At 39.2% G+C, this 18532-nt stretch overlaps 3 protein-coding genes across 4 annotated transcripts; all 3 read left to right on the top strand.

The window, feature by feature from the left end:
• Positions 1 to 1570: 1570 nt before the first annotated feature.
• On the top strand, positions 1571 to 4219 carry LOC108229967 (troponin I, slow skeletal muscle). Of its 2 annotated transcripts, XM_025003649.2 has the most exons (9): positions 1571 to 1633; positions 1729 to 1770; positions 2612 to 2640; positions 2862 to 2865; positions 2964 to 3008; positions 3121 to 3252; positions 3335 to 3424; positions 3496 to 3666; positions 3751 to 4219. In XM_025003649.2, the coding sequence occupies exons 1-9, from the start codon at positions 1586 to 1588 to the stop codon at positions 3835 to 3837; spliced, it is 648 nt and encodes a 215-aa protein (XP_024859417.2). In that variant the 5' UTR covers positions 1571 to 1585; the 3' UTR covers positions 3838 to 4219. The 2 variants fall into 2 exon arrangements, with proteins under 2 accessions (XP_024859417.2, XP_017261188.1); XM_017405699.3 differs by lacking the exons at positions 1571 to 1633; positions 1729 to 1770 and adding an exon at positions 1922 to 1941.
• A 2978-nt stretch (positions 4220 to 7197) lies between these two features.
• Positions 7198 to 11057, top strand: LOC108229966 (troponin I, slow skeletal muscle). The gene is made up of 8 exons (XM_017405698.3): positions 7198 to 7332; positions 7837 to 7868; positions 7992 to 7995; positions 8106 to 8147; positions 8501 to 8632; positions 8726 to 8815; positions 10315 to 10488; positions 10574 to 11057. Exons 2-8 carry the CDS (start codon positions 7858 to 7860, stop codon positions 10661 to 10663), a joined length of 543 nt encoding a protein of 180 aa, XP_017261187.1. The 5' UTR covers positions 7198 to 7332; positions 7837 to 7857; the 3' UTR covers positions 10664 to 11057.
• A 1795-nt stretch (positions 11058 to 12852) lies between these two features.
• On the top strand, positions 12853 to 16715 carry bpgm (2,3-bisphosphoglycerate mutase). The gene is made up of 3 exons (XM_017405597.3): positions 12853 to 12964; positions 13423 to 14031; positions 15500 to 16715. Exons 2-3 carry the CDS (start codon positions 13431 to 13433, stop codon positions 15673 to 15675), a joined length of 777 nt encoding a protein of 258 aa, XP_017261086.1. The 5' UTR covers positions 12853 to 12964; positions 13423 to 13430; the 3' UTR covers positions 15676 to 16715.
• The last annotated feature ends 1817 nt before the right edge of the window (positions 16716 to 18532 follow it).

Raw genomic sequence — 18532 nt, 5'->3', positions numbered from 1 at the left:
TATGATACAGAAAAAGAAAGAGTAACATTTAAATCCAAATATTAAAAATACATGTTATTCAGTGACGTTATCCCCAGTGTCAAAATTTAAATAAAACAAAGCATTTAGTACTTTGGTTAATCCCAGAGTACCATTTTGGATTAAAACTATTTATGGTTATCAGGCTCCTCTCTTGTGGAACCAGCTTCCAGTTTTTATCCTTGAGGCTGACACCCTGTCTAGCAGGCTTAAAACTTTCCTTTCTGATAAATCCTATACTGTTACTGTTGGCTTGGGTTTCCTGAGCTATCCCTTAGTTAAGCTGCCACAAGCTTACCCTGCTGGAGGGCAAACCCACCTCATTCCCTCACTCTGCTGCTGCTTTTACTCTCTCTGCTCTCCGTGTTTGTATTTGTTTTTCTGCTCGTAGAAACCACATCAGGCCCAGTACTTTGTGTTTGTTCCTGTCTCTTTCCTGCCCTCTCAACCCCCACACCATCGTGGCAGATGGCCACTGATTGCTTCAGAGTGAGGAGTCAGTGCAATTCTGCTTGTTTTATTAAAAAAAGACAACTTGTTTGCTCATTAGTATGCTGTAATATACTGAATCTGATTGTACGGTGGTATCACTGGACTGAACTGGACTGTATGGAAATAGATCTGAATCTAAATCTGTTTGGACTTAGCTGTATTGAAATGTACTCTGATATGAATTGGACCAGTCTCCAGTTTTGTATTGTACCCTGAGATGACTTCTGCTGTGAATTGACGCTATATATACTGCATAAAATGAGTTGAACTGTTTATACTGAATATGCTACCTGCATTTTTTTAGTGAAAAAATATATATGAAAGGAGTGAATCAGAGAAGCACATTATTTATAATGCCTTGATGCATGTGTATGTGACTTATTTATACATGTTATACAATATTAGATAAAAATAAACTGGTAATAAATGTTTTTTAACACACTTCATATGCATAGATTTGTTAAATCATACCATTAAGCATTTCCTATTATTTCAGATGTTTTACACTTGTCATTATAAAGGAAAAGTTTAATTTTTTGCTTCCTCATCTAATACAATTTGTTAGTCAACAGTAACCATGTATGCATTACATGGTATTGAAGCATTTACAGAAAGGGAATATAATGGATTGAAACTTTACGTAATTTTCTAAAGCCAGTGGTATTAGACCTGAACTGCCATACTGTATTTGTTTTTTTAGCTTTGCTAAATTTCAGGCTCCAAGAACAGCAGTGTCAGTCTGTCTGCCTGCAGGCCTCGGTTCAGACCGATTATCTCAACCTTTTGATTGGATTTCTTTAAAAGTCTGTTTATTAATGTGTGACCAGAGCACTAAACCACACAAACTCTGGTGACAAAAGATAAATATCCCTCCCACAACCCCCTCCCCACCTTTTATTCCAACACTAAAGTCATTCATGCCATTCTCTGCCCTCTGCTTGACAACACCATGACACAAATGTTAAAAGCAACACGTGCCCTGAGTTGCATGGCATCTGCAAAGAGGGTGGACCGGCTGCCAGTCAGACAAGAGATGTGTGAGGTGTGTCCTTGTGCGGTACAATCACATGAATAAATGGGTCATGGGTTGAGGGCAAATCAAAAAGGCATTGTGCATTGTGAGGTCAGGTGGACAGAGGTCTATTTTAACGAGCCAATCGCATAGTGCTTTGAGAAGTTTCTCTATTAATCATAAGTGTTTTTCCTTTACCTGATCAGCTGCTGAACTGCTGGCCTGTCTGTTTTTCTCTCAACATAAAGGTAAGTCCAGCTATCAAACTAGCATTTATCAAACGGAAATAAAAGTCATTTAGGTGTAATCTGGACAGGGAATGGAAACTCTCTCCTGCTGTGACAACTGCCCTGACATCTAGACTCTACAGTATTTGTCTGGGGAAAGTCAAGTCTGCCTTTACTCAAGTAATAAAAACTGTAAGCATATCTGCATGGCCCTGACACATTTACAGCACTGGTATTTCTGTGAGGCAGGCAGAGCCAAGTCGTTACTTTTGTCAAGGTCTTGATGTGGCTTTCCGAACATGGCAGCCCGTTCTTGACTTTCACCTCAAACTTCGCAGGGAATTCTTGATCCTCGCAGTTAGAAAGTGCAATTTGAGCCCGGCTAACAGAGAACTGGTGACTGATGTGACAGGTGATAATGGTTAAATTGTTCAAACTGGAAAGCTAAGATGTGGATTCCCTGAAAACACGTCACTTTGCTTCTTGCCTTGAGCTTGTCCTCCAGTAATTACAAGGACAATGATAGAAACAGACAAAAAAAAAAAATTAGCAAAAGCGAAGGCATGCGTACTGTTTCCAGTTTATTCTATTTGTATTTTTTCTGGAAACATCAAGGCCGCTGCAGCACCTGGTAATCTAAGAAGAATGTGATCAAATATGGCAGTGCAACGAGCTCCAGCTCAGCCCCCCCCNTTTTTTTTTAACAACAGAACAAAGATACAATCCTGGGGGAGAATCCAAATTTATCTGAAAGTGCATTAGATTTAAAAACCAAAATTTTCAACAAATAACAAGATGAATTTACAAATCAAATTAAACTGAAATGAAAAAGAATTTGTAAAAATATTTTCTTTCCTTTAAGGAACTATCAGCTGCTGCCATGTCTGAGGGGTGAGTTACAGCCTCATAAAGTCCACACATTTTTAAGTGTTTTAAATCACTGAAAACAGAAAACAAATAAAAGAGCCATCAAATCTGGAGCCAGCAGATTTGACCGCTCCACTCATGTTTATGTGTATTATTGCTGACATGTTTTTTTAAATGCTTTTTCCCATTGTTTCCCATGGGACACTTTTTTTTGTTTTTGCTTTTGGCGCCTCATGACAATGAAGACCGGTGAGTCAAAATGTTTTAATCATGCACATATTGTGAAATTTAAAAACCTACATATCTGTTGCATCTTTAATACACAAATGACCTTTTTGTTGTCTTAGAGAAAGAAGAAGAAATTTGCAGCGACACGCCGACTGCTTATAAAGGTCAGCCCTGTAGAGCTACAGGCCAGATGTAACACTTTAGTGTTTTCTGCAAGCCACGGTATTTAGCAGAGTTAATTAAGTTTCTATTTTTTTATTTTTATATGTATTTCAGTCCAAGTTGCTGAAGAAGGCAACCTCTATGCTGGTTGCTGAAATTGAGGAGAAAAAACTTGAGAAAGAAAGAGTCGTGGATGAGTGTGTCCCACCACTGAAGCTGTCGGGGCTGTCAGTCCAGGAGCTCCAGGTGCTGCTGCTGCGGCGAATAATATCCAGGCGTGCACTACATATTTAGCACCTGTTTGACGGCTTTCTGTTCGTCTCTTCAGGAACTTTGCAAAGAACTGCACCAGAAGATTGACGTCGTGGACGAGGCCCGTTACGACATGGGAGTTAAAGTTGGCAAAAATGAGAGCGAGGTACCAACCAGTCCTCACTGATGTGTGGAGGTGTCCAAGGTGTTCTTCAGCTGGGATGTTTTCTTACGCAGATTCAGTCGCTGAGACACAAGATTATCGAGCTGAAGGGCATGAAGAAGCCCAGTTTAAAGAGGGTGAAGAAAACGACAGACGACATGCTGGGCGCGTGCACCGACGCCTCCAAACTCACGAAGGCTGATTTCAAGGCCAACCTTAAGACAGTGAAGAAAGACGAAGACAAGGTAAAACAGCCAAGAAAGTACGAAAGTAGTTTACAACTAATTGCATCTTTTGTTCTTTTGTTTTTTTCCTTTTTGTATTTCCAGAAGGAAGAAGTGACCGACTGGCGTAAGAATGTGGAGGCCCTGTCTGGTATGGAGGGCAGGAAGAAGCTGTTTAATGCGGGACAATGAGACGATTCTCACATTAGCAACACATCATCTTCCTAATGGTAACCTTAAATTGGCAAAACTCAAGAGGAACTTTTTTACCCATTATTAAGCTTTATTTTACCATTAGATGGCAGAATTATTGTAAATGTTGGAGAAGATTTATCTTTCATTATAAAATAAGAAAGTTGTGACACTATTTTATCCTGACTAAAAGTTAATTATGTGCAAGATGCAACCAGATGGTATGACTCCAGTAATAACAGTAATAATTTAGCCAGTATAACTTTTTTTTTGATAATAACTCTGTCACACTCTGCAGTATTTGTATTGCCCAGAAGATGGCGCTGACTTCACATCTGTGATATGATATTGTTGAATAAAACATTTTGGCCGGATAAGTAAATTATTGCATTTCTTTTTAACATACTGAATATTTTGTTTTAACATATTTTCAGTATAAATGCCCATCCTGATTTATCAGCCAAAAATAATAATAATAAATAAATGAGTCAATCTTGTATGAAAACTCTTTACTAGACCTTTTCAGCTGCAACTATCACAGTATAAGCCTTGTGTGGTTTATGACACACAAATACCTAAATATCTACAAATAGCAGCATTGTAAAAGCAAAAATCTGGAAAAAGTAGCAAATATATAGAGCTTGATATAAATATTTTGGCTTTTGTGTTGAGACTACTGTTTGGTGGTAAACCTGGCACAGGAAGTGTGAAGAGTAGCGATAAACAGGACAGAAGATTTTGTTTTTGTTGGTCTTTCACGGAAGTCAATAGGAGCCATTAAATTTGAAACTTAAGTTTTCTTCTTTTCATTTAAAGACTTTACATTGACTGGGATTTAGGCAAGGTTAAAAAGAAGGATGTATGTGTAATTAATGTGGCATACTCATATTTATGGACAGTTTTCATTCACTCCATTTATGTTCGCAGACTATTTTTGCCACATTGATCCAACAATAAAAGTAGTTTTTTTTAAATACAAACATTAATTATAATATGACCATGTGCTGATATACTATTCAGTGACAAATACAAATATCCATGTATCAAACAATGCATGTATTGTACACAGCAATGTAACTTATACATTATTAAATCTAGCAAATACCTCTACGAATAATTTATTCCAAATTAGTTTTGTTGCACCTAAACTAAATCTGAATGTGATTCTAATATGAGTCCCCTGAAGATGGATTGACTTCAATTGGGATCATAAAAGAAACTTCATTCCAACTATCTACAGCACTCGAGCACATTGTGTCGCTAATTTAAAGGCTCAGTGTTGGTATGTTACCATTCAGAGGTCTGGATGACTTGAACTTGGCTGAGTTCAGTTGAACAAACAGTGTGCCCACAAACTAAAAACAGCCATGTCTGAAGCACAAGTTTTACTTTAAATAAAAAAGTAACCACTGATTTTATGGTTAACAATTTACATACTAATACCTGACACAACAATGGGTTCCTTGTTGTGATATGAACACCAGGCTGCAGATGGAGTTGATGTTGCAGGAAGTTGTGAAAGCAGAACCGACAGAACCCTTGACAAGTGGAGCTGAGGCAGGCTGAGATGGGCCCGGCAGAAACCACCTTGTTGACTGGAGCCGAGCTTAAGAAGGCAGACTTGACACAGAGGAAAGGCATTCGTCTGGACTTCCCTGAAGACTCGACACGAAGGAGAGGTGTCCGTTTGAGTTCACTCAAAGGCTTGAGCTGGAGCAGATAAAGAGGCCTCGTATTGGACCCTTTCGACAGAAAACAGACCAGAGACTCCTGGCTTATCTGGATAAAGCAGACAATCAGAGCCCCTCAGAGACTAGACAAATAGCGTCTGGCAGGACCCTCTCAAAGGCTGGTGCTGAATGTGGGCCTTCCAGGACCCTTTGGACAATTGAGCATAAAAGAGGGGCATTCTGTTTGAACTTCTCAACAGCAGGCAGAGCTCAGGAACCAGACTCAGAGGGGTGTCTGCAGAGTCAGGCATGGCGAAGAGACGTTCCCTCTCTGAGACAGTAATTTGACTTGGTAGATGGGTGAACAGGAACCATGGCATTGGCAAAGACTTGGGCAGGTGCTGGGGCATTGGCGAGAACCGGGGAGAGGTTGTGGTGGAGCTGTGAAGTGTAACCTGACATCTTTTTTTGTCCTGTGCTCAGGACGTTGCATTGAGCTACACAGCATGGAGCTGGGCTGAAACAATGAACCCACTGTGTTTTCATGGCAGCACAAGGATCTGTCAAATGCACAAAGGTAAACCAGGACTGTATATATAGAGAATGACATAATGATCATAAGAAACAGGTGTGCCAAAGGCAAAACAAGAGTATGTGTAACAGAGGAGTAGGAAAGGCAAAACAGACAAGGGACTGACTCTTCAAAATAAAACAGGAAGTAAGGTAACAAAACAGAATAGAAGTAATGAAAGAAAAAAGCCTGCCAAAGTTTTAAGTTATACCTAAGAACTATGACAATTATTAACAGGAGTCTGAATTTTTTTTTTTTTTTTTCCCATTTAAACTCTTTGTTATGTTCTTTTCAGACCAAAACTAAACCAACGCACCGTTTTAAAGAAAGAAAGAGTTGCAACATTAAAAACACTGTTTAACCCACGGTGTGTTCTTGGCTGTTCTTTGTTAATTGTTTCCTAATGCGAGGACATGAGTTGCAGCCTTCTGTTTCGAACACTGGGCTCACTGAAACAACAGAGACACAAGCCAAACTCATGCTGGCTCAGTTTACACACCACCGAGCCCCGACGAGCACCTGTCCTTGTTCCTCTGCGGGGCTAAATAAAACAGGATCAACCTTTGGCTTTTTCTTACTCGTGTGAGGTGTTATTAGATTACAGGGATCCATCATCATGAACATGTCGAGAAATTGTGATGTCAGTATTATTACAGCTAATGTAAGATGTGCATGCACAATACTTTTTGCAATAAAGATGCAAAAGATATCAAATGTTAGTTTCTTTGCACTAATAGCTGTAAATACAGATATGGTAATAAATATTTTTAAAAAACTACATGAGTTTTTGGAAATATTAAATAGCTACAAGTTGACACTTCAGCCCATTTCACTGTATTGCGACTGAGCTGCAGAATAAATTAATAAAAATAAACTTCATGTTTTGGCTTCCCAACATCTTCCTCCAGAGTTTAACAACCAGCTCTGGTCAATATAAAAGCTTTGCACCGACTCTGCCACGTTCACTAACAGGTGCTGCAGGAACGTTTTAAGACACCTGAGTATACGAGCCCATAAAGGGGGTTTTATTACCTCCTTTGCAGTTTGAATATTGTTGTGAAGCTCCGGACCACTGTAAATGTCACTGATGGTGGCAGTAGAACCGACGCGACTCTATTTTCGTGAGCCATCCCATTTAGCTGAGATACTATAAATTTCAGTGATGTTTTCCCACCGGCTTTCAGAAAGCCCGAGGAGCTCTCCTCCTACGTTTGTCTTCAGTCTCAATTTGCATCTTTAGGAGCTTCGAATTAGGTAAAGATTTCTGGTTCATATAAATGTTTGGTGTTTTAATTAAGCCAGTGTAAATGACGATGATTATCTACTAACAGGTATTACTATTATCTCTAAGCTGCAGTCTTATCCTGCCGTTGCCATTTTATTAGGAAGTGTTATTGTTCAACATTAGCAGCTGCTCATCTCGCATGCCTTGTGGATTATCTGGTCATTCACCTTTTTTGTCACCTATATCAAAACTCTCATCAGTCATTTTAACACGCTGCGCCGCCTCAGCTCAATTTGAACCTTCCCAAACCTTTAAAGGATTTATAATAAACCAGTGGGACTTTTATAGGTTGGAATCTGTGTTAGAATTTGTAAACGCTTCATCAAAATTCAAAATGGCAGTGAAAAGGAAAACAATACTTTTATTGTTCTCTAACCATGCAACGCATAAGATAATCCTTATGAAGCAAAATATATATTACAAAACAAGCATTCTGTTAGTCTGTTCATTTCCTGTCGCTTCTTTAAATCCAGTTTAGGAATTTTAAGACAATCATGGCTGATGGGTAAGTACGAGTTTTGGTTTATTTTTGTTTGCCCATTAAATAAAACTCAAACAAACTGTTCACTGATGATCATTAATTTACAATGTCTACTGCATTTTATCCCTCTAATTGATCACCCATCAGACCCGTGAGTATTTACATCAGTACCAGTGCACAATCTCATGTTTGTCTCTCAAAATTAGATGAAGTGCTTCATCACAGGTCTTATAATAAATGTTCTCTTTGCGTAAATCACAGAGAAAATCCAAGATCTCCTCCTCTCGAAGGCTGGGTCTAAAGGTATGATTTTCCTTATTGTTCTGAATAAAATTTAAATTTTTATTAATTTGTTTTTTATAAAAACATAGACTTGTGATCTCATAAACAGTTCTTATTTTAACTTGTGCAACAAGGTTTCCTGTTTCCAGTTTGAAGCGATGTGTATTTTGCAATGTTAACACATGGGACTTATACGTGTTAATAAAAAATAAAACCTACCCATAAGTTTTTTTTTATTTTATGCAAAGTTCAGTTTTAGCATGCACTATGTCTATGAGTTGCATTTATTTGTAACAATCTTCCTAAACTAGCCTAAAAAGTCTAACAAAACAAGAAAATATAGTATTAGATCAACTAGATTTTTGCTCCCTTAGATCCGGCTGTTGGCAGTCGCTACTCAGATGCTGCAGGAAGAGAAAAACCAAAAGCAGAAGGAGAGAGAAGCGACACTCGAAGAAAGACTTCCTCCTCTGAACCTGTCCGGTCTGTCTGTGCAAGAGCTGCAGGTATTTGTATTTTATGTACAAAAATGTAAGTTCTTTTGATTTCAACAAAGCCAACGACACAGCAACACAAGAGTCTGACTCACTTCCATACAGGACCTGTGCAAAGACCTGCACCACAGGATTGATGTTGTGGATGAGGAGCGGTATGATATCAGTCTCAAAGTGTCGAAAAATGAGAAGGAGGTAAGCTGCTTGAGAACATGCTGTGAGACTAAAAGGCATATGTGGTAATATTTTTCAAGTTTCTGTATTCAGTGTCTTCAGAGCAGAATAAAACAATTAGATTCTGATGAGGACAATAAATACTGCCCTTGTTTGGCTGAATAGTTAGAAATTCCACAATAATATTTCAAAAGATTTTTAAATCCTGAAACAACTAAGTCTGGCCAATTGGAGGCAATTCTATATATTTTTGAAAATAATAATAAAATACAGTAGCTATTTTTTCTATTTAGTCCTATTTTGGTGCTCATTGGAATCTCTATTTAATCCAGAATCTTTTTTTTTTTAAATCTTTTAAGCTTCTGAATGGTCAACTTTATTATTTTTTTTAATTTTTTTTAAAATTTTTTTTAACTCTTAACACAGCTCCCTCTAATAACCAGGAACCATGCTATGAAACTTTAAAGATCGAGCCAAGATTGTAAAATTGTGCGTTTCTAATTTTACAGCGCACTGAAACTAGGGGTGAAAGTTTGTGAAGCTTCAGAGGTCCTCTGAAGACAAAGTGTCTGAGCAGAAAGCCTCTAAAGAATCCCCTCAATTATTCTGAAATAGAAACCAGTTTGTAGTTTTTTATTACGATATCATCAGAAAAATTACGTCAATTAAAAAGTTGGCTGCAAAGAAACAACTAGTCTGTTTGTGATCTAACCTTCTCTTCAGTTCATACTGTGTGATTTTCAACCACAGTGGACACTTTAGGTGAAAAAAATAATAATAGGAAAATCTTTTGGCTTTGAGTTTGAATCGGTGCTGATTCAGCATGACAGGCTCACTTTCAGATGATTTATTGCTCTGGTGTCTTTTCTCCCAGCAATGAGTACGTCCACAGAGCTTGACTCTATTAGCAAAAGCATCAAAGCCAGCGCTTCATTTTCACTCATTCTTGGTCCGATATTTTTGTCAGATGTTTGTGACAAACATGATACTCTTGTTGCAAGAAAACGTACAAACCAGCACCCGATAAATCTTACATCCTGCAGTGTGACATGGGTTATTGTCAAGATTTTATAATATCAAGCTCCCACGGTGTGAGCTTTAAGGATGTAACTCTAAAATTATGAATGTCTGGAGAGAAATTATAGCTGTATTAATACAATGGCTCAAAACCTACCAGACAGTGATGCTTCTGGTTCATTGAAGGATTTCATTCTGATAAATTATGACTATGTAAAAAAAATAAAATCCTGCCCAAAACACTTAAATTCAAGGTCTGATGTGACTTTTTAAACATCCTGACCTTTCATCAACACCATCTTTTATCCATTTAATAGCCATTTAATGCATACATTGATAAACTGCTGTTTTCATCAAATTCATATAAAAATGGTGTGACAACAGCTGAGGATTTGATGATACCTTAGAGTTTCCTTCCACTTGTATGTCTGTAAAATAGCACCAAGGGTAACAGGCCTGTACGCGCAGCAGAGTGATAACTGATCATGTGATCCTTTCGCCAGATTGAGGACTTGAAATTGAAGATTACTGAGATTCAGAGTAAGTTCAAGAAGCCTCACCTGAGGAGAGTGAAGATCTCAGCTGAGGACATGCTGAGCGTTCTGCTGGGGTCCAGACACAAGGAGTCCATCGACTTCAAGGCCAACCTCAAAACAGTCAAGAAGGAGGAGGAGAAGGTAAAACTCCCCACGCCGTTGTACTTCGGTCGAACAATCTGTCTGATTCCGTCTGCTTCTCTGTGACTGGTTGTTTCTCCGACAGAAAGAGGAGGTGACCGACTGGCGTAAAAACGTGGAGGCCATGTCTGGCATGGAGGGCAGGAAGAAGCTGTTTGATGCTTCTGGCAACTAAAAAAACAACAACTTTCTTTTAGCCATTTTCGGACTTTACTTCATTTCCTGTCTTTATTGCATTCATTTGTGAATTCTGAGCCAGAAACCTTTTGAAGTGAACCAGACGTGGTTTGTGAACCTTTTTCCATCTGAACAAACAAACGAATACCATGACATTTTGTGCACATTACAGTAATGTATACAAAAAAGAAACAGTTCAGTACTTTACGAACATTTTTGTCAGTAAGTGCATTAAATATTTGTCAAGGTTTGCTGGAGAATTATCCTGCCCCGCTCAGCAAATAGCAGAGTAAATCCTAAAAAACATGCACACCTAGAAACTTTGAGACCATCGTAAGAGTTTGTCGAAGTGAAAAAAAAAACGGATTACCTGAAAAAACATACAATAAAAACAACTACAGTGTTCTGTTGTGACAATAGATGATTAAAATGTGCTGACTATTAAAGATGGTTCAAAACATTAAAAGAAACGATTGCTGTCTGTTTATGTTTCTTCTGAAATGTTTTATATTCATATTTGCTTTATGGATTCAACTCTCATTAGGATGACATTTTATAATGTTGCTTTGCTTTGTTTTTCTCTGCACTAAAGGTCTTCTACATCTCACCTTCTCCTTAGAAGGGAGTGTCAAAAGAGCATTGCAGACGGACTGTAGCAAAAAATGTTTAAGAACTTACAAACCTCATACATGCTGGATATGAGAAATGAAAACCAAAAATAATAAGGGCAAAGGGTCTCATTCGGTGAGCTACTTAAAGGGGATCTGACTTCTACATCTCTTCCCCTTTTAATCACATCTCATTTCAGAAAAATATGACTGTGAGTATTTAGCACCCACTTCAGAAAGGTAAGAATAAAAAAAAAAAGATCAAGCCTGATTGTCACGTATTCCATAGGTGAGTTTCCAACAACCTAATAAATGCATCTTGCATTTATTACAGACCTGTGTTGTGATTTAGGTTTAACAGCACTTAAACCCTACAACTTGATGTTGATAATTAAAGAAAATGTATTCACGTCATGAAACCTGTGCAAAATCAACACCCAAAATGTCTCTTTCCTTCCCATTAAACTAATGGTACTCTTTCCAAGCGTCCTTAATTAACTTTTCACTTTGATATTTTTGTTTATGCTGCAATCAAGAGAATTGATCAATACAAGAAAAATATAGCAGGACAGTACACGGCAATTGATTTAAAAAACAAAAATCCAAAAAAACAGAAAAATGCAGATTTGTTTCTTACTTATGGTGCAGCTTTAATTCTTAGAAACTAAAACTAAAACTCTCTGCATCTCACAAAGTGCGGTTAATTCTGTTTTGTTAGAAATGCCACGATAACTTTATGAACGTATTTAAGTCCTCTAAGAAACTTAACTGAAGAGCAGAAACATATAAATGTATGTTTAAAAATGAGTCCGAACCATTTAAGGGGCTGACGTTATATTTGCTGCATGATAAATTGACCTAACTGACTCTGAAAGGATAATTTGTCCAAAACACATTTTTCTCACACACATTCACAGCCAAACCATGTGTACTTAGTTATTTATAGAGTTTCAGATATGCCTTCAAAAACAAACAAACAAAGAAAATGGTTGTGAACACCATCAACATGATTAATTTTAAAACCTGAACAGCTATATATGTTTACCTGGTAAAAAAGAAAATGTTGTCAGCAAAAGCCAGCGACTCAAATTGCTTATAGTTTAGCAGTTTAGTTTGAGTGAAAACTACATGTTTTAAAGGATCTTATGAATTCATCTGTATTATAAACTCTACTATGATGCATGCATTTTTTGTTGATGCATTGACTCATCATGAAAGTCAAGATCGATTGCATAAAATAAATTTAGCAAGTTTGGTGACATATGTAACTTGTGTGGGTTAGCTTTACTTAACATTTTATTAAGTTTGACACCCCTAGTCTTACCACCCACGTACTAGGTGGCTTTTATCTGGGCAAGAAGTTCCGTAAAAGTGCTGCAGACATTTCACAAAGCCTCAACTACAAGTGAACTACAAAGACCAGACTACAAAATAGCCTACATTAGTTAGCTAACCCCACATTAATCCCTCCCTCTTGGGCACGTGCCCAGCCCATGTCAGGGTATTGCTGCACATCCTAATATGGGCATAACATTTACCAGCGGCACCGCCTACGCGTGAAATACAGCTTTTCTATTGGTCGACCCTTTACGTCGGTCACGCACGTTCTGAGAGGATGTTGCTGTGGCCTGCAGAGGACTGTCAACGAGCGTAACATCCACATTCAAACCGGATTTTTAAACCCACGCCGGGTAAGACAATTTATTTATTTTTTTCACATAATTATCCGGTTGAGTTCAACATATGCCCCGTAGTCCTGGCTTTGTTCCGTCATTTGGAGCGGCCGTGAACACCTCAACATCCAGTCAGTGACACCCATCAGTTAGCCTAACATCCAGTATATATGCTCATTTGATAAGTAGCTGCATTTTGTCGTTCTGTTTATTGCCTTAGGATGTAGTGAGACTGAATTCAGTGATACTATATGAGTTCAGAAGTAATAAGGATGCGTTCAGTCGCTGATGAGGCCAAGTGCTGTAGATATAACCACCTCCAGCCCTTCTTTTTTAAGACAACCTTTGACCTTTTGCTAGTACTGCTTCCTAGAAACCCCTGGGCTTAGGTAGCCCGCTTCAGACTTGTGTTAAAAACATGCACTGTTTACATTAACCACACCGTGTTTATGTGCATTTATTTTCTTTGCTGCCAGTGCTTTGGATGTCCAAGTACAAACTCTTTCTTCTGAGGCATGGAGAGGGGGCCTGGAACAAGGAGAACCGGTTCTGCAGCTGGGTGGACCAGAAGCTGAGCGCAGATGGGGTGAAGGAGGCCCAGGACTGCGGCCGGCTCCTGAAGGAGCGGGGCTACAGGTTTGACATTGTGTTCACCTCCATACTCAGCCGCTCTATCCAGACGGCATGGCTGGTGCTGGAGGCTATGGGCCAGGAGTGGGTCCCCGTTGTCAAGTCTTGGAGGCTCAACGAGCGCCACTACGGAGCCCTGATTGGACTCAACCGGGCAGAGATGGCTCTGCAGCATGGGGAGGAAAAGGTGAAGCTGTGGAGACGGAGCTTTGACATCACTCCGCCCCCGATTGATGAATCCCACCCGTACTACCTGGAAATCTACAACGACCGTAGGTACACCACTTGTGACGTGCCGAAGGAGAACCTTCCCCGAGCTGAGAGCCTGAAGGAGGTTCTGGAAAGGCTGCTGCCATATTGGAACAGCACCGTGGTCCCAGAGATAAAGGAAGGGAAGACTGTGCTCATTTCTGCCCACGGGAACAGCTGCAGGGCCCTGCTGAAACACCTGGAAGGTATGTAATCTAATCGGCGCTCTTTCAGCTTTGCCTGTGTTCAGAACGAAAGCATTCGGTTGAAATCAGCAGCTGCTCTTCTTCTTTCCAGGCTGCTTTTTCTAGTAATCAGTCACTGAATGAGGAAGGACTTACAGTCTTTCTGTTCCAGAAATGGAAGGTTGAACTTGTGCAAAAAGGCCAGTGAGTTTATGTTACATTTGGCTGTGGCCATGAAATCCATGCTGACCTTTTTATCGCACTCATACATCTTGGGATTTCAAACCCCTAACCCTGACACTGCATTTGCAGCAAAGAATACAAACAGGTCGCCCCATAATTAACTCAAAATGAACCTAAAATCGTTAAACCCGCTGAAATTCAAGCAGTAGAGTAGCAGTATTTTGCAGTACGTTTGCTGTGTTTGAACATTGGATTTTAGCTGCAGTTACTTCAACTTTCTTTCATTTTTCATTATTAATTTAGGGTTAGGGTTTATAATAATAACAAAAGCTATGTCCTCTGTTCTGTGCATGGTTTTTTTTGTTTTTATGAAGTAAAACAAAAACTGATAATCAAGCCCATTTTTGAGGGACTTGAGCCTAACAAGTTACTATAACACCCCCAACTTGTGTAGGAAAAGAGTAATAATACATTTTTACAGCAAGATGGTTGTTTACATTTCTGAACTTTGAAGGAAAAGTTATAAACAATTAATCTTACCTGTTGTAGCTCTAGGAACAACCTCCGTTTGGAGTAATAAATTATATCTGATCAAACTGATGAGCTCAAAACTTGACTGATCAGGGATTGGTGCAGTCCTAAAATAGCTCCAAGCCCCAAGATGTCTGTGAATGCTATTTTAGAAACTTTTGGGTGTTGTCAGTTCCACATTACATTGTTCTTCCAGCAGAAATATTACGATATGCAAGCTTTAAATGTCCCAGGCTGCACCAGAAGTGCTATAGCTAGCTGCTGCCACTGTTAGTGCTTACAAATAACCATAGAACCAAAAAAGGCTGCTAATGTAAAGATTTACACAGTAGAGTTCGCGTAAACCGCTGTGAAATAGTTGCGACAGAGAATGTTGTAAGACTGCAGTGCAAACTTTGCTCTTCGCCCTGTTCGGACTAGCCATTGGCTCGTTTATCCAGTCAGAATTAAACTCTTGTTTCTCCAAAACTTGGTTATTTAAAAAACTAACTACAGGTAAGACGAAGCAGGATAAACCCCTAAATCTACCTTGGTCAGCAGGTAACCTTTAACTTCCTAACCCACCACGTTTTCAACCCCTTACACCAGCTGTTCGACTGTTTGCTGAAAAATACTAATATAAGCTATAACAACTGCTGGTAACGACTATCTGGCAGCGTTAACTGTTAATTTACGCAAATGATGTTAATTTAACTGTAACCAGCAGGTGTGGTGACAGTAAATTTTCAACATTTTGTAGCAGCGATGACCCTAACGTATCCTCTCCGTTCAACAGGTGTGTCAGACGAGGACATAGCCAACGTGACGTTACCCACAGGGATACCCGTGCTGCTCGAGCTGGATGAAAACCTCCGGCCTGTGAAACCCCGGCAGCTGCTGGGAGACCAGGCTAAGATTCAGGCTGCCATTAAAAAGGTGGAGGACCAGGGAAAAGCTAAGACCTCCACTTGAACACGTCGAAGTGATTGTACGACTTGACGCCGCACTGTTCTGGTTGACTTGAATAACTCAGATAATGGTAGGCAGTAACCACAGCAAACTGTGATCCGTTGTGTTTAATTATAGGACTAAATGTTACAGTTATGTCGTGTGGTTGTGGAGCTGACCCGGGTACAGAGATCAGACTGATTTCAGCGCAGTGCTGAGCTGTCTTTGGCCTCGGTTTCATTTAAGTGAATTACTCCTGCTTCCCGCTTTAAATGTTGCCTCTTATGTCCTTATTTATTCACTCGTTAACTTGACCGATTTGGAGTAAAGTTACAAAGCTAAGAAAGGTTTCTTAGCCCTGATTTCTAAAGTGGACTTTTCTGTTACCTTGGTCGTTTTTAGGGATATTTATTTGGTTCTTAAACTCATAACGTCTGCCACTTTGTATACAACTTGTTTTAGGATCTCAGGTTTTTTTATTTAAGCGTTAATAAGTCTTAGCTCGAGCGAACTGAGAGCAGACGTGTGGTTTATAACAGTGCAATAACTCCTGTACAGAATAAACTGAGTTTAAAGCGCGGCGGCTTCCAAACAACTTTGGTTATTCGCTGCACTTTTAGTGGGAAGAGGACTGCTAAAATGGCCTTCCTTGCTAATCAAATGACCCAAAAAATAAAGAACACTTAAAAAAATAACTATCTTCAAGGTGGCTAATGCTAGTACACATTTTATCCTCTAAATAATTACCACACATTGTTTTTTTTTAATGTAAAGCTAATACAATGGGTGAAAATCTTACAAACTGTAAGAGCATTATGCCATCCAGCAGATCTGTGTTCACCGTATGTCGTCTTGAGGTTTGCTTGCAGTCGTGAAGCTTGCGCTGCTTGTGTTTACACTGGTTCGTTTGATCATCAGAGGATTCAGACAAGTCAAGGAGATGCATTCGCAGGTATTTAAAAAGGTAGAAAACACTGATGTCTGTACTTCCATGTCGTATTTCCTTTGCCTGTTTCACCTGTTGGGAGTTTGATGGATGAAATAAAAGAGCTGTCTGAATTTGATTGGTGGTCCAAGATTGAGAATTATTTCTTGGTTGTGCTCAATGTAAGCTTTGTTTTATCAGGTTTGTGATTATTTTACAACAATGACGTGTGACTCAGTGATACACAATCAGCTGTAAATTATTATTTATAATGGATTATTGGAGGCATGTTCATGCCAACACCTAAGGGTAATTTAGGGTCATCAGTCCACCTAAAACACATGTAATTGGAGAATGTACTAACTCCATGCAGAAAGGACTCAGCTGGGAGTTGAACCCAGGACTTCCTTGCTGCGAGGAGACCGGTGGTTAACCATCATGTAGCGCCTGGAGACGACTCAGAAACCACAAAAATCCTGGTTATTTTAGCCTTACCGTGGTTTGGATTGTGTTAACATGGAGAACACTAGGAACAATAAACCACTTGGATACAACCAACCAGTGGTGTCCATTCCTGGTCCTGGAGAGGCCACTATCCTATACGTTTTAGGTGTTTCTCTTCTGTGACCCACCTGGTTTGAATTAATGATTGATTAACAGGCTTTTGAAGAGCTTGAAGACCTGCTGAAGAGCAGGGAAACATCTAAAACATGCAGGATCGCGGTCCTCTAGGACCAGGATTGGGCACCACTGCAATAAACAGACTAACGGGGGGGGGGATTTTTGTTTCTTAATAATGTCTAATTTGGACAAAACGAGTCAAGTTAAGCCACAAAGAAACTCTCTAATCCTACGGAAATGATCTTACATGGATTCAGTGCTCAGTACCATGGTTCTCTTTCCTTTCTGATGCAGCATGAACTCATGCACCTTGGTTGACATCCAGCCTTCTCATTTGACATCCAGATACACCAAAAAAAAACCAAGAACAGCAGGTTAGCAGTCACTCAGACGACTCATTTTATGCGGAAACAAAGTGATGCCAAATTATGTATGGCCACTCTGAGAAATTACATGTGGGTGTTGTTTAGACTGCACAATTGTTTGAGCTTGAATTTAATGTTTCTGGTCATTTTTACCTGTCAGAATAAGCAGGTTTTACTATAGTAAAGCAACTGAAACCCTTTAATTCAAACCAATTTTCTACATTTTGCCTAAAATTCCTTTTACTGAATAAAGCCTGTCCCATGGTGCTTTCCGTACTTTCACTTGTGTGTTACATTTGAGGCCAGGGGTCACTATTCTTAATTCAGGTTTTTAATGTACTTGGAGCTATTTTGCTCAAAGCGCTTTTGGGAGACTCGTCTTTTGAATCCATTGAGCTATTTGGTGAAGACAAAACTTTAGATATTTAATTCTTTACTTCTTAAGTTTAATCAGCCAAGTTTAGTGGAACCAGTCGATGTAAGTACATGAAATTTCTTAGACGGGAGAGTACCTGATCCTACACGACACTGATGAAACAAAGAGATCCTATTTGAATCTGTATAAACCACATTTTACAGTGTGAATATGTCTTTGAACCTGTACGCATGTACAAATCCTTCTGGAAGGACTGAATCCCAGTTTGAGCAGGCGGGGCTGTGTCCTGCACACTTTGTTATAAACCTCCGGCCACTCTTCATCTCCTGATTCCAGCAGGAACACTCACTGTCTGCAGGCCTGGTAAGTCTGATTAACATCAGATTTAATTTAATTTAAAATGTAGTTATTGTCAGAAATTGAGGAATAGTGACCTTTGTCTTCAGAACTCGTTGTTGGACCAGAACAGATATTTACATTTGTGGTGTTCTGCAGAAACTGATGTGAACAAGAAGAACTGCTTCTTTAGGAGGTGAAATATTATGAGAAAAAATTCCTCTAAATCCCCATTTCTACATCTGTCTATTATTTGTC

This window comes from Kryptolebias marmoratus, linkage group LG11, assembly GCF_001649575.2.
Source record: "Kryptolebias marmoratus isolate JLee-2015 linkage group LG11, ASM164957v2, whole genome shotgun sequence".
In the NCBI taxonomy this organism is placed as follows: Eukaryota; Metazoa; Chordata; class Actinopteri; order Cyprinodontiformes; family Rivulidae; genus Kryptolebias; species Kryptolebias marmoratus.
Note: the sequence above shows the minus strand (reverse complement) of the source record. Positions and strands in the feature narration are given on the sequence as shown.

Coding starts and splice junctions, on each gene's coding strand:
- LOC108229967 (XM_025003649.2), top strand. CDS start 1,586: ATGGGTCATGGGTTGAGGGCAAATCAAAAAGGCATTGTGCATTGTGAG. Junction 3,253..3,334: donor TGTCAGTCCAGGAGCTCCAG/GTGCTGCTGCTG, acceptor TCGTCTCTTCAG/GAACTTTGCAAAGAACTGCA. Junction 3,425..3,495: donor TTGGCAAAAATGAGAGCGAG/GTACCAACCAGT, acceptor TTTCTTACGCAG/ATTCAGTCGCTGAGACACAA.
- LOC108229966 (XM_017405698.3), top strand. Junction 8,148..8,500: donor CTCGAAGGCTGGGTCTAAAG/GTATGATTTTCC, acceptor TTGCTCCCTTAG/ATCCGGCTGTTGGCAGTCGC. Junction 10,489..10,573: donor TCAAGAAGGAGGAGGAGAAG/GTAAAACTCCCC, acceptor TTTCTCCGACAG/AAAGAGGAGGTGACCGACTG.
- bpgm (XM_017405597.3), top strand. CDS start 13,431: ATGTCCAAGTACAAACTCTTTCTTCTGAGGCATGGAGAGGGGGCCTGG. Junction 14,032..15,499: donor CCTGCTGAAACACCTGGAAG/GTATGTAATCTA, acceptor TCCGTTCAACAG/GTGTGTCAGACGAGGACATA.